We start from the raw sequence: 16,085 nt of genomic DNA, 5'->3' as shown, positions 1-16,085 counted from the left end.
GACATCTTTATAGCAATTTCACCTTGGCACACAAAGGTCTGGCACTTAAGAACCTATTTTGGACTGCAGCAAGGGCAACAACAGTGCCGGAGTGGAAGAGTGCAATGAATGAGTTAAAAGACATAAGTAAAGAGGCTTACAACTGGTTCCTTGAAAAACCTCCTTCCCAGTGGACTAGATCCCATTTTGAAGAGCATTCGAGATGTAATAATCTTCTTAATAATTTGTGTGAGGCATTCAACCCTTCCATTGTTGTTGCCAAAGACAGGCCCATCATCTCCATGCCAGAGAAAATTCGACATTAGCAAATGATAAGGATGAATGCAAAAAGGGAAGCGGCAGAGAGGTGGGATCATGCATTCGGGCCAAGAATTGTGAAAATCATTGAGAAGGCTAAGTCTGAGGCAAGGCACTTGAAGGCAGACTATGCTGGCAACCAGAAATTTGAGATAAGCAGCAGAGACGGTTTGAGGTGGAGCGTTGACTTGACAGAACATGCACGTGCTTGCAGAAAATGGCAGCTCACTGGAATACCATGTCCCCATGCAATATCAGGCATGCTTTCAGGGGATATTGGCATATATGAGTACATCGACCCATGGTATAGCAAGGAGACATACCTGAAATGTTACTCTCCAGTGATCCACCCGATGTCAGGGCCTGAACTGTGGCCAAAATTGGGAAAGCATCCTCTCACTCAACCTCAGAAGAGAAAACAGGCTGGCAGACCCAAAAAATTGAGGAAGTGGTCACAGGCAGAGCCACCTACAGGAATGAAGATGGGAAGGATTGGCATGAAGATGACGTGTAAACGACGTGGAGGGTCGAGACATAACAAAAGAAGCTGTAAGGAGGCACTGCCTGGTGAAGATAGTTCACAGCAACAGTCTCAACCAACCACACAAGAAGATACACATACCAGATCAACAAAGGGGAAGAGAAAAGCACATTCAACGCAAACCTCCAAGTCACAGACAAAGAAGTCCAAGCATAGAGGATCGCAATCTTGAACATCATGTGGTTTCTCTTGTATAGTTACCTTTTTGGGGAAATGCTGTGGTTTTTTGTAAACTGAATTGGAAATATATGCTTCCAATGCTGTGTATTTTGTAGATGTAACTGGAATGTTTGATAAAATTGTTCAATGTGATGATAATGTTGATGTCGAATATCTTACATTATGTTTCTACTTTTCGTTGTTGGTTTCTGAAATTGTATTCGTAAGATCTGATGTGCAGGCGATTATGAAATATATGAGAATGTTTGATACTTCCTATGAACGTATTATCAAACGTTTGGTACCTTTACTGCAATGTTTTTAAAAGTTCGGTACTCTGTCTGAAACCATTAGAAAAGGTTTGGTACTGATTCTGCGAATCGTTATAAGGTTTGGTACCTATACTGCACCTTCTTTAGATAAGTTTGAAGTGTAATCTGCTCTTTTAATTTCGCATTTGACATAGAGGCTAGGAAAATATCGTTAAATTTCAAGTCAAAATGTACAACACAATTTTTCCTTTTTTACGTATACATTTCACAACATCTAGCACATGGCTTCATTTCGAAACCCTAAGCTCAAATTTCTAGAACAAAAAACTAAAATCCTACAATCTGACCCTACATACCTAGGAACAAACCCATTTTGCAAACACTCCACACACAAAGTTGAAGAGCCAGATCTTCCACACATTTGGTCTTGTTGCTTGAAGGGTGTCGATTTTAGCTTCCATTTCCCTCCTAGCTCGTAATAGACCAAGAATCAGTTCCTTCGATCTCTCACACATCGGAGGGTCACACCACATAAAGAAGTTGCATCCACCCACATCTTGGCTTCGAGGACAAGTGAGAAATCTTCTTCCCGGGTTCAAGTTCATCCACGAGGTCTTCATCTGCGCTGGGGAACCACATCTGCATACATTCCCCTCCATCTTCTTGCTGATTTTTTTTTACTACCTGGAAGAGAGAAGGTAGGTAATATATAGTGATAAAGAAATGGAGGGAAATAAACAGTGAAGTATATAATAGGAGAGAAATGTGTGTAATGACCATGTTGCCCTTCACTTATTTGGAGAAAATTCTTGAAATTATCATTAAAGGGGTCAACTGACGGTTTTGGCGGTCAAACAGACGGAAACCGTCATTTTGGACTGGCCCCACACATTTTTTAAAGATTTGGTATCTCCGGTGGTACAAACTAAAGGTTTGGGAAAAGTCTGCTAATAAACGATAAGTTTGGTACCTCGACTGCAATTTTCCCTTTAGCTAATTAAACATACCTTTCATGTTATTTCATTAATATTTAACTTATACATAATTTATAAAAACATTGTAGTTTAGAAAATAATGTAATATTTATTTCAAATAGAAAGCATGAGAGAGTTTGGAATCAAGGGGATATAATATAGTGAACTAATTTTTTAAAGCTAAATTATTCATTAGAATCTGATTTATCCTTTTCGAGATTCCGTGAATGTGGACCTAGTAAATCCCAATCAAGTTCCTAGTACATTATCGTCCCGTCATTTGAGACTAGGCATTTACCTCTAGTATATGCATTGTCATGCCTTCAATGCAAAACTATATGAGCAAGAGCTCCATAAGTAACGATATGCATGATCATAAACATAATAAGATGCATGATGTCTTATCCTTTACTTAATATCTCAGCTTATTCATCTTCTATCTTTTGGGCCCAGAATTCCACTACGATTTACAGTATAGTTCAAATATCGATAAAGTCAATAATAATTACGTTATTTCCGATGCTTTTGTGGGTCTACTCTAGTTTCTACAACAACTTAAGATTCCACAATGTATCCATCCTAGTCACTATAACACCTCAAGACACTATACTAGAATATAAACCACTATTGAACTAAGAAATACATCTCGCATGAGTTATCCCCATTGATGACTTGTAAAGCGACATGCGAAAGGAATGAAGAAGCAAAAGACTTGTCTAAAAGTTACAAAACATTTTTAGCATCCAATGTTGGCTATGGTCTGTCAATAAAGGGTACATAGGCAAGAGAATAAAACGTGACTCTTAATCGAAACAATCAGAACATAGCCAATAAGGAGTTGTCATCTGTCCATTTCTCAAAATGACCAAATTACCCAAAAATTTAGATGAAAATCTATAAATACCCCTTCGAAGAAAGCATGCAATTCAAATATCTCACTCTCAAATGACTATTTTATTTCTTATAGTTGTTTGAGCATCCAAATGAATAAGTTTAGGAACTAAAAATTGTAGATAGTTCAGTAAGATTTGTTCATTTGATTTTTATCAACAAATTGGTGCTGTCTGTGGAAAACGAGATCAAAGTAGACTACAAATTTCCATACTCGAGCAGAGAAATATCTAAAATCAAAAGAAATGAAACGAGCATGAATAAATAAACCATCAGCTGCAGCGCTGAGTAAAAAGAATTCAGAAAGTAGCAGTGTTTCGAATAATACACAGAGTTATACATATTTTTTACCACAAGACATTCCAGAACTGAGTGTGTCAACACACACAACCATTATATGCTCAAGTGGCATTTATATGTTAACACTCGAGTACTAACTTCTAATGTTTGCCTCTAAAAGTATGCCATTCATATCAGAACATCCCCGATGTAATACTAAATATATTATACTATACTAGAAAAGTATAAATAAAATATTACATTAAAATAACTATTGAAATGTTGTTTAATAAGATAATAATAAATAATTTGGAATAATCAAACATCATATCAGTGTATCAAGTAAATACGAAAATAACTGGAAAAAAAATGTAATATTAGGAAAATTGGGCTAAACGATCGCCCAGGCTCACACTTTGGAACTCGAGGAAAAACTATGTACATAGAGGTCATCTAAATTTGTACTGGTGATCGCCCAGTTCATTTTTTTTTTTTTACTGTTGAGGTGTGAATTTCTGGTTCCCTTTTGGCAACTTCTCATAAAAAAATCTCAAATTTTCATGGGCCATTGTAGCATTTTCATGGTGTATTGATGGAAAACTATATGTGATAGATAATTTTTCATTTCTAAAAATAATTGAAACAAGAAAAAAAAATCATTCCATACAATCAGGGGCGGACCCACAGTGGTCCTGGTGGGTCACGTGACCCACCAACTTTCAATTATCATTATTATTTTATTTTTTATTTTTTTTATTTTTTAATAACCTAGTCCAATCAGGCATTAATTTATCAAAATCGGCAGTGATCAACAATAGGGATTGAATTGCTGGGGATTGACTTATATTCTTTTATTCTAAAAAAAAGGGTAAAAGGGGAGAAAAAGAGGAATCTTGGGCTATTTTTGAGTGCTGGTTAATGGGGTTGTTGGGCATATTGTGGCTGGTGATTATGTTTGGATTTACAGAGATTGGGAAAGCTCAAAGGAAGTGTTTTCTGATTAGTTGTGGGACAAATTCTAGTGTAATTGTTGATGGGAGGAGACGGATTGTTGACACGGTTCTCCTATTCTTTAGCAGGTTTGAATTTGTCTAGTGATGTTTGTCTAATCCTCCTTTATATAAAAGTGGAGCAGCTTGAGAGCTTGCGGAAGCATCATGAAGAGTCAGACTTGGAGTCAAAAGCAGATGTTAATCTTCTTGTTAGGAAGGTTAAATCACTTCGAAGTTTTCGATCAGAATTGAAGCAAGAGGTTAGCAGATTAGCCAAAGAGAGAACCAAACATAAGGTACATTCCATTTTGTTATTATTGAATACTTGCACTCAAAGGAATGGAGATTGGTTCCAGGACCCTCCTAATTCTAAATATTGGTTCTAGAACCATCCTTATTCTGTGCTTTGTAGATTAAGAAAATATAGAAAATAATTTACAAATGAAAAACATTGAGGAAATATTACATGTTGATGATATTACAACTCATTTAGTTAATCATTGGTTCTAAACTATCAATGGCTTGAATTAACATAGCTTCCATCATATATTTCTCTCCAGACTGTAAAATAAATTGTTGCCCGGATATTCAAAAAATATGGTTTGCTTGTTATCTAGATATTTATCATATGCTTTTATAATTTTCACGACTATTTTGTAAATTTGATTGTGACCCACTAACTCAAAAGTCTATGTTCGCCACTGCATACAATCTAGAGATTATTACCATTCTAAATACATATTCAATTTCTTTAGTGTTCATTGAGTTTTGGAAGTAAAAACGGCTGTGCTTAAGTATTATTATTATTATTATTATTATTATTATTATTATTATTATTATTATTATTATTATTATTATTTTCCCAACAAGGCTTGATCAATCAAATAAACTATTTGCCAAGAGTTCCCTTGAGCACCAATTAAATCTTAGAGGAGGCAAATATCGTTTGAGAATAACAATTTCGTTTTGAACCTTTTTACCAAGTTTTGTTGCGTTCTTAATTATATTTCACTTTGTTCTCTTCTTCATTTCTTTTGGGTAATTTGATATTCAACCAAAATTTTCAAAAGATATTTCTATAGAGAATGAGACAACCATGGTGAAAATCAAACTTATGAATCAAGATATTGTTGTTTAGATTGATTGTATGGAACGAACTTCACTCAGTGGCAAAACAAGTTAAAATTCCTTCTCACAGTGTTGAACATCGTTTACATACTAGATCCCGATTTGGTACTGTTATTAGAACTAATGGATAAAAATACATATATTGTAAGAGTGAAAAGGCAAAAAATTTAAGAGGATGAATTGATTTTTAACGATCATATACTCAACGCACTATCCTATCATTTGTATGAACATTACACCAACACTTTCTCGACGAAAGAGAGATGGAATGTTTTTAATGCATGAAGTTCCGAGTCAATTGATGCCGAGTTGTCATATAACACGTTGATGGTGCTAAGATACCATAAGTTGGTAGATCAGTGCAAAGATGACAAGTGATCGTGATCTTTTCTTAATTGGGACAGTTTTGAACATGTTTTAGTATTTTAGCCATAACTTTAGCTACAGTTATCAGAATCGCAATTATGACCCTAGTTTAAAAAGCTCTTTTCGACGTGCACGTCATGATCACCCATCTACACTCGGTGGGAGTCAAATTCGAGGCCAAAATCTGCTATTTTCACTTCCGAATTTCCATTTTTAGTTATTCTTTTCCATTTATAGTAATATTTCATTTGCAATTTTCGAGATGATAATGAACTCAATTTGAGCCAGATTTTTGGCAAGATACTTCTTTTATTACATGTTTTATTTTGGTATGATTATTGGGATTTGTTATTTTTGATAAAATTTCGATAATTTCAAATTTTCTCAGCTATATAATTCGACTTGGGGGTTATTTTTCATCATTCTGTAGTTTAATAAAGTTAAATTGAATTTAAGAGAATTCTCTCTATCTTTGGGCCTTTTCGTTCGTGTTCTTTCTTATGAATCATTTGTTGCAGCCAGCTTGCGGGACAACCGCTATCCTACCTGGTATCTGTTTTGGAGAACAAATATATAGTCGAAGAGGAAGGTACAAAGAAATTTCCAATATTAAAGTAATTTGATTTTAAATTTCTGGAAAATATTTCCCTCTCAATTGCAAGTGCTTGTCAACAAACTAAAGGCAGTCAAGATTAAATTTTCGAAATCTTTCCAAGTACGACCAATAATTGCTCAGCTCCTGAGGACTTAGAAATTATATCAAAAGAAAATTCTTCATAGTTTCAAAGATTATTATTTGGAACAAATTCAGAAACATCTTCATATTGAGAAAGAATTGAGGGTAAAATATAAGAGTGAAAACTCTTGTAAATGCACTTCGAAGGCCAATTTCGTGAAATATACTAAACCTTTCAACAAATGCAAGAGAAAATCTTCTAACAAAGACTACAAAAAGTCTAAGAAAATCCCAAGTGACATTGTTTTGTGTGTGAAAGATTTAGACATTTTGCAAAGAAATGTCTACATCGAAAAAAAGGAGGTCAAGTGAACTCCATTGATGAATATAGTATACCATGAACGAAATAAATGCTATCAAAGGAAAAGTTTCTGGTTGGTGGTGTGATGCCTATGCAACTAAACATGTATTAGATGATAAGTTATTCTTCAGGACTTATCATGAATCAAATTGAGAAAAAGAGATACAAATAGGTAATGAATTTTGATCCAAAGTGGTTAGGAAATGAAATGTTGATATCATCTTCACTTTCGAAAAAATTGTTACTCTAACTAATGTACTACATGTGCCTGATATGAATATGAATTTTGGTTAGTGGAGATCTGTTGAAACAATCGGGATGTATTTATGAATCCGAAAAACTTGTCCTATCACGAAATGGAAAATTCATTGGAAAAAGTTATTCTAGTGAAAGAATGGTTAAACTATGCAGTTGACAAAATTAATGAATATAAAGTTGATTTGACTTTCGTAGTTAATTCTTTTACGTTATGGCATGTTAAATTAGGTTATATAAGTGCTAGTACCACGAAAAGAAGGTTAAAATGTGACATGATTTCATATAATGTGAATAATATCTAAAAATATAAAATGTGTGTAGAATTTAAAATGATTACGAAGTCTTATCGGAGTGAATCAGACATCTCATATTTTAGAATTTATTCATTCAGACATATGTGAACTAAACAATAAGATAACTAGAGAAGGGGTAGATATTTTATTACGTTCGTAGATAATCACTCTATATATACTTATATTTATTTAATGAAAAATAAACATGAAGTCTTTGATATGTTTAAAACTTATAAGATTGAAGTTGAAAATCACTTAAATAAGAAAATATAAAACATAAAAATGATTGAAGAGGAGAATATTTTTAATGATTTTAAATCATTTTTTGAATAACAAGGTATAGTATATCAATGTATTGCTCATAGACATCCGAACAAAATAGTTTGATTGAAAGAAAAAATAGAACAATAATTGAAATGATAAACACTATGATAATTTATCTGAGTTGCCATTTAACTTGTGGGGTGAAAGCTTTATTGAGTGCACATGGAATATTAAATAAGGTTTCTTCAAAATCCACAAAGGTTTTCTCCTTATGAATTATAGAAAGCAATAAAATCAAACATTAGGCTCCTGTTTGGTAGAAATTCAAATTCAAATTTTAATCTAAGTCAAGCTAACAACTAATTTAAACCACAACTTTTCAAACACACATCTAATAAAGTTTTATTAAAATCTACTAAAAATCTAATTTTCATCTCCATCAAATAGGAGCAAGATATTTTAAGGTGTGGAGAGGTCTTGCATATTGTAAAAACAGAGACCTTAAAAGAACCAAGTTTGGTCCAATGTTATTAAATGTACCTTTGTTGGATATGCGAGTTATAACAAATCATATAAACTATTAATTATGAATACCAATATGATAAATAAATCTAATTACGTAGAGTTCTTCGAAATTCACTATTCTCGAATTCTGAATTTCGGAAAACCCATAAAAAGATTCCTAACTCTGGTGAAATACAAGTTGAAACATGTTTTAAATATGTTGATTAATGTTGGAAGCCATGAAGATTCAAATGAACTTCGATAGAAAAGACTTTAAGATCAGATGAAATTGATTCTCAAATTATTCACTTTACATAGTAAAGGGAAATGAGAAGAATGTTATAAGATTTTTTCTACAAGTGGAAATTGATCATAAAACCTATAAAGAAGTTATGGCTTCTTGTGATAATATTTTTGGAAAAGATGTAACTAAAGATGAAATTGATTCAATTATGTCAAAAAAATACGTATGAACTTGACAATTTACCATCCATTTCTGAACCTATTGGTTGTAAATGAGTATGTAGGACAAATTATGATGTTGATGGTTTTTATAATACTTTTAAAGCTAGATTAGTAGCTCAATGTTATCATCAAGAGGAATGAATAGATTATTTTATACATATGTACCGCTAGTTAGAATAACATCAATTAGCATTAATATATGATTTGCATATTTATCAAATTGATGTAAAGATGATATTCTAAAATGAGAATTTTGATGAGGAAGTTTATAAGTAACAACTTAAGGAGTACCTGAAAATGAACACAAGGTGTGCAAATTAGTAAAGTCATTTCATGGTTTAAAACAAGCACAAAAGCAATGGCATGAAAATTTTGACTTAGCAATTATTTCATTTGGTTTCGTACATAGTAGTATAAAAAATGCTTGTATTTGAATTTTATGATAATTGTGCAATATTTATTTACTTATACGTTGATAACATGTTTTTAAATAATCACATGGATGGAATAAAAGAAAATGAGAGGTTTCTTTTTTCCACATTCAACATGAGGGACCATGGACAAATAAATATCATTCTGGGTTACAAAAAGTAGTGGGAGCTTTTATTTGAGTCAATCACATTATATAGAGAATGTGATTAATAAGTTAAAACATTTAACCATAAAAGAGTATAGTACCCTTCTTGATCCAAGTTCTAAACTTATAAAGAATAGTGGAAGAGATAGTGTTCAATTGGAGAATGCAAGTACTATAGGGAGTCTTATATATATGTAATTCAATGCACTAGACTGGACATAGGATTTGCAATTTGTAAACTTAGTAGGTTTATTAGTAACCCGGGCAAGGAGCATTTGAAGACCATTGCGACATTTCTTGATTATATTAAGAAAAACAAAAATTTAGGTCTACAATATTCCAAATTTTTAGCTATATTAGAAGGATTTACTGATACTAGTTGGATATCCAGCTCTATTTAAATCTACTTTAGGTTAGACCTTTACTCTTAGAAGATGTGCAATTTCTTGAAAATCTAAAAAACAAATATGCACAACACATTCAGCCATGAAATATGAATTCGTGGCATTAGCTGACACTGGAAAAGAAGTTAAGTGGTTTAAGGATCTTCTATATGAAATACCTTTAGAATTGAAGAACGTATCTTCAATATACATTTTATGTGATAGTTAAGCCACATTAGCAAAAGTATACAATGAGGTATACAGCAGGAAATCTATACATATGAGTCTAAGATATGAATATATAAGGAAATTAATCAAAATTATAATAATTTTAGCATTATAATTTTCACAAGAACTCTATCCTAATTATATAATTCTGGTTGTTACTTAAAGAGGGATAGGCTTTAAGCTCTTAATGAATGTGTCTCTAAAATTAATAAAGATACTGAAAGAACTTCATCTAGATGAATTTTGAGGTAGTGTCATCTTAATAGAGAGTTGAAGTTTCTCTTTTAAAAGTTCAATGAACAAGATGAGCACAATGCCATATTAGCGATAAGCAAATTTGAGGAATTTGTGAAAACATGACACCTGCGTATGTCTTTCACTAATATTATTACAGGAATAACTGGTTCAAATCTATCATGTCACTTGAAATTTCAATGATACTTGTCAGAATTACAATACGGTTAGATTCAAATAGAAAGATATATAATATTTTATGCATGAGTGTTTGTTGATTTGAGCATGTCATTATTATATAGTTGAACAAATGGGAGGATTGTTGTAATTTTGTTTAATAATAAAATAATAAGTGATTTGAAATCATCAAACATCCATATGAGCATATCAAGTAAGTGCGAAAATAACCGGAAGGAAAAATGAAAAATCAAGAAAATTAGCTGGGGCCATCGCTCAATTATTGGAATTTGGACAAAAAACTTTATACTGGGTGATTTCGGATTTGTAAGTTTATTTTTTCTTTTGACAATTGAGGTTTGAATTTTATTTTTTTTTGTTTTTGTTTTTTTTTTTTGTTTTTTTTTGCTTTTTGTTTTGTTTTGTTTTGTTTTGTTTTGTTTTGTTTTTTTGTTTTTTTGTTTTGGAAGCTTTTCATGAAAAAACTGAACTTTTCATGAATAATTATAGCTTTTCGTTGTGTATTAATGGAAAAACATATATATAGGGGATGAGAATTACAATTATCAATACATATTCAATTTCTTTAGTGTTAATTGAGTATTGAAAACACTTGTCCTTATGTATTTTTCTTCAAAAAGGCTTAATCAATCCTCAAACTATTTGCGAAGAATCCCTTTAAGTACTAATTAAATCTTAAAGGGAACAAATATTATTTGAGGATAAAGATTTCGAGTTTCAGCCTTTCCACCAAATTTTTCGCGTTCTTGATTATGCTTGACTTTGTTCTCCTCTTCATTTCTTTTGAATATTTTTATATTCATCCAACAATAACATACTTAAACTAGAGTAGCTTGCTTGGAGTTGTAGAAGGAAGATATGAAAATGAAAGCCTTACGATTGTATTTATAGTTTTTACAAGGGTATAGTTTTTACAAGAGACTAGGCCTCAATTTAAAATTTTATTATATTTTTAAACCTCGATAAAAAGTGCAACATACATTTCATTCATTTTATATTATCATTATAAAAAAATGAAAAATTCTAGAAATGAAAAATTCCTAAAAATGTAGAAAAATTCTGAGACGTTATGTTTTTGCCCTCTTAAAAAATTTTCAACCTAAAAAATTTCATTTTCGTTGGTGTCTCCTTAAAATATGAACATAATTTGTAACCATGCTTCCACTGCTTAGTTTGCTAATACCTTCATAGTTCTAGTCTCATTGACATTCCAATCTTAAGATCACATTCTTAGACTAATTCCTAGCGGTTACGGCAAAAGATTTAGATAATCATTACTACATACGCTAAAATTGTTAGGTCTTATCTAAAATTTCATCGTCGTGATGTCACATCACCTTCAATAAAGGTACTTCTTTATATCAAAGCTTTTTTTGTCTCATGCGATGGCATTTTTCTTGAGGTGATTTGCAAACATAAATTAATTAGATTATAGCTCGAAATTCTTACAATATTTGCAACGCACAATGCACTATCATAGCATAGATATGTGAGACATGAGTATTCAACTCATTGATCTCCTTAGGTTTGGCTTATAAGCAAGATATGATATTCTATTAAAATTTTGAACATTCGAGTGACAAAAAAATGTTGATAATCTAATGTTTTCTCAGTTTGTGATATTTAATTGGCTACGTTAATATCTTACGCTAAACTTTAATTGCTTCATTCTGTAACTTCTAATGATCTTGACTAGGTATCTTTTCGGAGCCTTTTAAACAACTCACAATATATATTTTATTCATCCTGGGTTGAACAACTATTACCCTCCATTTTATCCCACTACATTGTTTGTCAACATTTTCTCTCATGTAAGATTTCATGCAACAACATTTAATCCATGAGTTCAAAACTTTTCTTACCCATCCGAGTCAAAATAACGATCAATTTTCTAATATTTCATTCTGAGAGAGAGAGATAAATAGTAGGCTCATTCCTCAAAATCGTCTTTTGCAAGACGATTATTTTACACCTTAAAATGCATATTTCAAGTTATACTGCAGCAATCGAAAATAAACTTTCATCTATTTCATTGCGACATGTTTTGTTAATTAGAGACTCAGAGGACTAATTTAAAAATAAATCTTGTATCAAAATTTTAGCTTCCAGTCAAATAATAAAGTAATCATTTAACGAGAAATTTCATATTGATATTGGACTTGTTTCGAATCTCATATTAAATGATAAATTTTGTAGTCGAGAAAAAGTTATTTCAGATAAGTTAGGTTCATGATATTGATGTTCAAAGAAATGACATGCTTAACTAAAGTCAATTAAAGATTTTGATTTTGTTTTTTTTATTTTTTTTTGGCAGCCACGTGCATTAAATAATCTGAAATTTGAACCTTCGATTTTGGATTAGAATGAAACCTTTTAGGATTGGTTTTAATTGTTTTCATTGGAAGGATTTTATCAGCTTTCACGTGTAGACTTCAAGCTTTACTACGAAACCGTTGTTTGTTTAAAATCTGTCCTTATCTCATCCTTGTGAGTGACATGGGAAAGACTCCTAATCACTCATGAACTCCAATTGACAATAGATAACTCTAGATACATAAAATACATAGCACACATGGAATAAACATTATATACATGGAATAAACATTATATGGATGCGGCAGCCACACACACACACACACATATATACACAATAGATAACTCTAGATAGATAAAATACATAGCACACATGGAATAAACCCCCCACACACACATATATATATATACACACTTCACGTTGAAGATTCGAAATCGATCGACACACTTACTACCTTATTATTTCAAGTTGAGGTAGGATTCCTACACGAATTTGCCATTATATGAATTTTGTTGTCAATTATGCATGTTATTCGTTATGATTGCATGAAGTATATGAAGTGCCTTTAGAGTTTTTCTCTTAAATTTTGATGAAAGAAATGTTTATAAATGTTTAAACTAATGGTCGCAGAGGCCCATTTCATTAGAACCTTAAATATATATATGTTAAACTGATGGTCGCAGAGGTTCATCAGAACCCTAGGTAGATCTTTTAATCATCGATTTACTTATTTATGAAGGCAACATATAAGAATGCTAGATTATATATATGATTATTATGTTCTAATAACACGTGTAGCCTACTAAGTATTTCTTTGAGATGGTTACTCTTATTTAACTCTTTTCAGAATAGTCGGAGAACTGACGGTGGATTGGTATGAATGGCACGTACTATTATTAGAGGAATTTATTCTTATGTTTTAGATTGCCACTATTTTTTTTACATTGTGCTATGGTTGATAAATTTGGAATGTTTTAAATTAATGTTTCTTGAAAGCTTGAAGACTGAATTGATGATAAGATTGCTTAAATATTTTTTTATGGTGGCTTAATTCAGCTCATTTGAGTTACACTACTGGACACTAAATATTTCCAGGTTCTGCCTAAGTTTAAAAATTCACCTAGAAATACTTGGAATTTTGAGGTGATTCCAATTGGAAAAGATAGCCATATGAGTTATCTATCTCTCGGATCTGGAATCATGAATTTTGGATCTATAAAACTCAAGTTATAAACATTTCCCAATAGCTGTCAGAATGTACCTGGGAACAAATAGCCCTGGTTTAGAATTTTTTTGACCAATCTATTGATTGAATTTATCTATGAAATTTTAACTTGTAATTTCTCTATGTGTATGATGTCTACAGTTAAAATTTTGTAAAATTTGGACTTCATTTATTTGTCGAACGAGATATATTTCAGAAAATCGTACAAGCTGAAAGTCTAAACTTTCTGAACAAAAATTTCATAAATTTTGTAATGAGTCCTCTGGAGCCTTAACATTTTTAATAGAAGTTAAATTTCTACACTTTATGAATTATTTAGGTAGAATTTTATAAATTTAAGATCTTTGTAATGTCACGAGTTCCTAGAGATCGGGGTGTGACATATACTTGATAAGTGTAGTTTCTACACTTATTTGAGATCTTAAATGATGATAATTTGTTATTTTTTGAACAGATTAATACTTGATTTGTTATTTATTGCTTTTATTAGGAAAAGTTTATGTTTCAAAGAAGAATTGAAAAAAAGAACAAAAAATGGCTAAATGAAGCAAATCCAAAGTATGGGGACGAAAGTGTAAATATTTAATGATTGATCTGGACCACAAAAGATACTTTGAAAATTGATAGGAGTCAATTGAATGCAAATTGGAGTAAAAAAGGAAAGGGATATGACTAGACTATTACTATAAATCGACTTCCAATCATATACGATATTTTCAAGATTTTCAGTCAACTTGAGACTCATTTTTCGGATGGAGAAAGTTTGAATTGGAAAACTTGTACTTCTAGAAGAATTGTAGATCTTTTAATTATATTTCCAATGCACTTTGAATCACCTAAATCGGACACCGAAAGAGAAAGTTATGAACAAAATACTAAAGGCTGTGCAGAGACAATTATGTGCGCGCGAAGACAACTTTCTTTATTTGATTCAAACTCTTTTGGAAGACAATTTGGACGTGAATTTTGACCTAATTTCATCATATAAATACAAGACATGAGCAGCAATGAAATGGTCTCTCTCTTGCCTCTTCATACACAATAGTTTCATCAAATCCATCAAGAACAAGGGGCCAATTGCAATATTTTGAGAGAGAAAATCAAGCAATATCAAAGAATTGAGGTTCAATTACATCAAGTCTTGAAGAATTCAACTTTGGACGTGAAGATCAACATCTTTTGTATTCTTTCATGATCCGAGTGATATTTTTCTATTATTCTTCTTGTAATTTATATATTAATATGCTAGACTAGTTTTTCATTGTATTGGATGAGATGAATCATATTATTTATTTATTTTAATTCAAGACAAGTATTTAGTTTAATTCGTGTGTTACTTGATTAATTTTGCATTCCCATTGCACTATTGAATTGTTTGGCCATCAATTGAATAGTTAGTTGCTTGTCGTAGTGTAGGAATATTCACAAAGAGCTTAGAACGCGGCAAAATTAACATGTATAGTTAGGATTAGGAATAATATCTATCATACATGCAATGATATTGATAACTTAAACTAAATGCATGATTTTCATATGAATTCGGACTAGAAATAAGATCGGGTCGTGTTAATCATAGGTTGGTGTATCTTGGAAAAGAACATTTAACGTATTAGTGTTATCGATTGTCAAGAACTCGTGAAAGAAATTAGATTACGAATCAAGAATTGAAATAAATAGCAATAGGCGTAGTCAAAATCCAATACAATCCTTCATAATTTGATAAAACCCCAATTTTTATTGCTTTCTTAGATTAGTTTAGTTTAAATCAAATCAAAACATTTATTTTGTTTTCATAACTAGAATTCCATACGAAACTAGTAAACTTGAATTAAATTTATTCTCTGTGGGACGATAACTCTTAACTCACTTATTATTACTAGTGAACGATCTCGTACGCTTGTGGGTATTAAACGAACAAGTTTTTGACGCCGTTGCCGGGGAATAAAGTTTTAGTTTGAGTTTATTAGTTTACATTGGATTTGAATTTTATTATTATTATTATTATATTTATTTATTTATTATTTTATTATTATTTTTGTTATTTTAGGCTTTAATCGTGATACCTAATTTCTTCTTATTTTACTCTTAAGGCTTTTACTAGATCTCGAAATCGAAAGGACCTTTAAACAACTCTAAGAGAACTAAGAAGAATGAGGGTAATGGCTGAGAATCAAGGGCAGATTCAAAATGCACTGTAAAATGCAGC

The 16,085-nt window shown here is 31.5% G+C and overlaps 1 protein-coding gene across 1 annotated transcript; it reads left to right on the top strand.

Annotated features, from left to right (window-relative positions):
* The first annotated feature begins 317 nt into the window (after nt 1-317).
* Nucleotides 318-1,010, top strand: LOC111368911. Its single transcript, XM_022990420.1, has one exon. The coding sequence runs from the start codon at nt 318-320 to the stop codon at nt 1,008-1,010; it is 693 nt and encodes a 230-aa protein (XP_022846188.1).
* Nucleotides 1,011-16,085: the final 15,075 nt, after the last annotated feature.

This window comes from Olea europaea, chromosome 19 (assembly GCF_002742605.1).
Source record: "Olea europaea var. sylvestris chromosome 19, O_europaea_v1, whole genome shotgun sequence".
Classification (NCBI taxonomy): Eukaryota; Viridiplantae; Streptophyta; class Magnoliopsida; order Lamiales; family Oleaceae; genus Olea; species Olea europaea.
Note: the sequence above shows the minus strand (reverse complement) of the source record. Positions and strands in the feature narration are given on the sequence as shown.

Bases quoted from the DNA above. Each gene is read 5' to 3' on its own strand.
- LOC111368911 (XM_022990420.1), top strand. From the start codon at position 318: ATGAATGCAAAAAGGGAAGCGGCAGAGAGGTGGGATCATGCATTCGGG.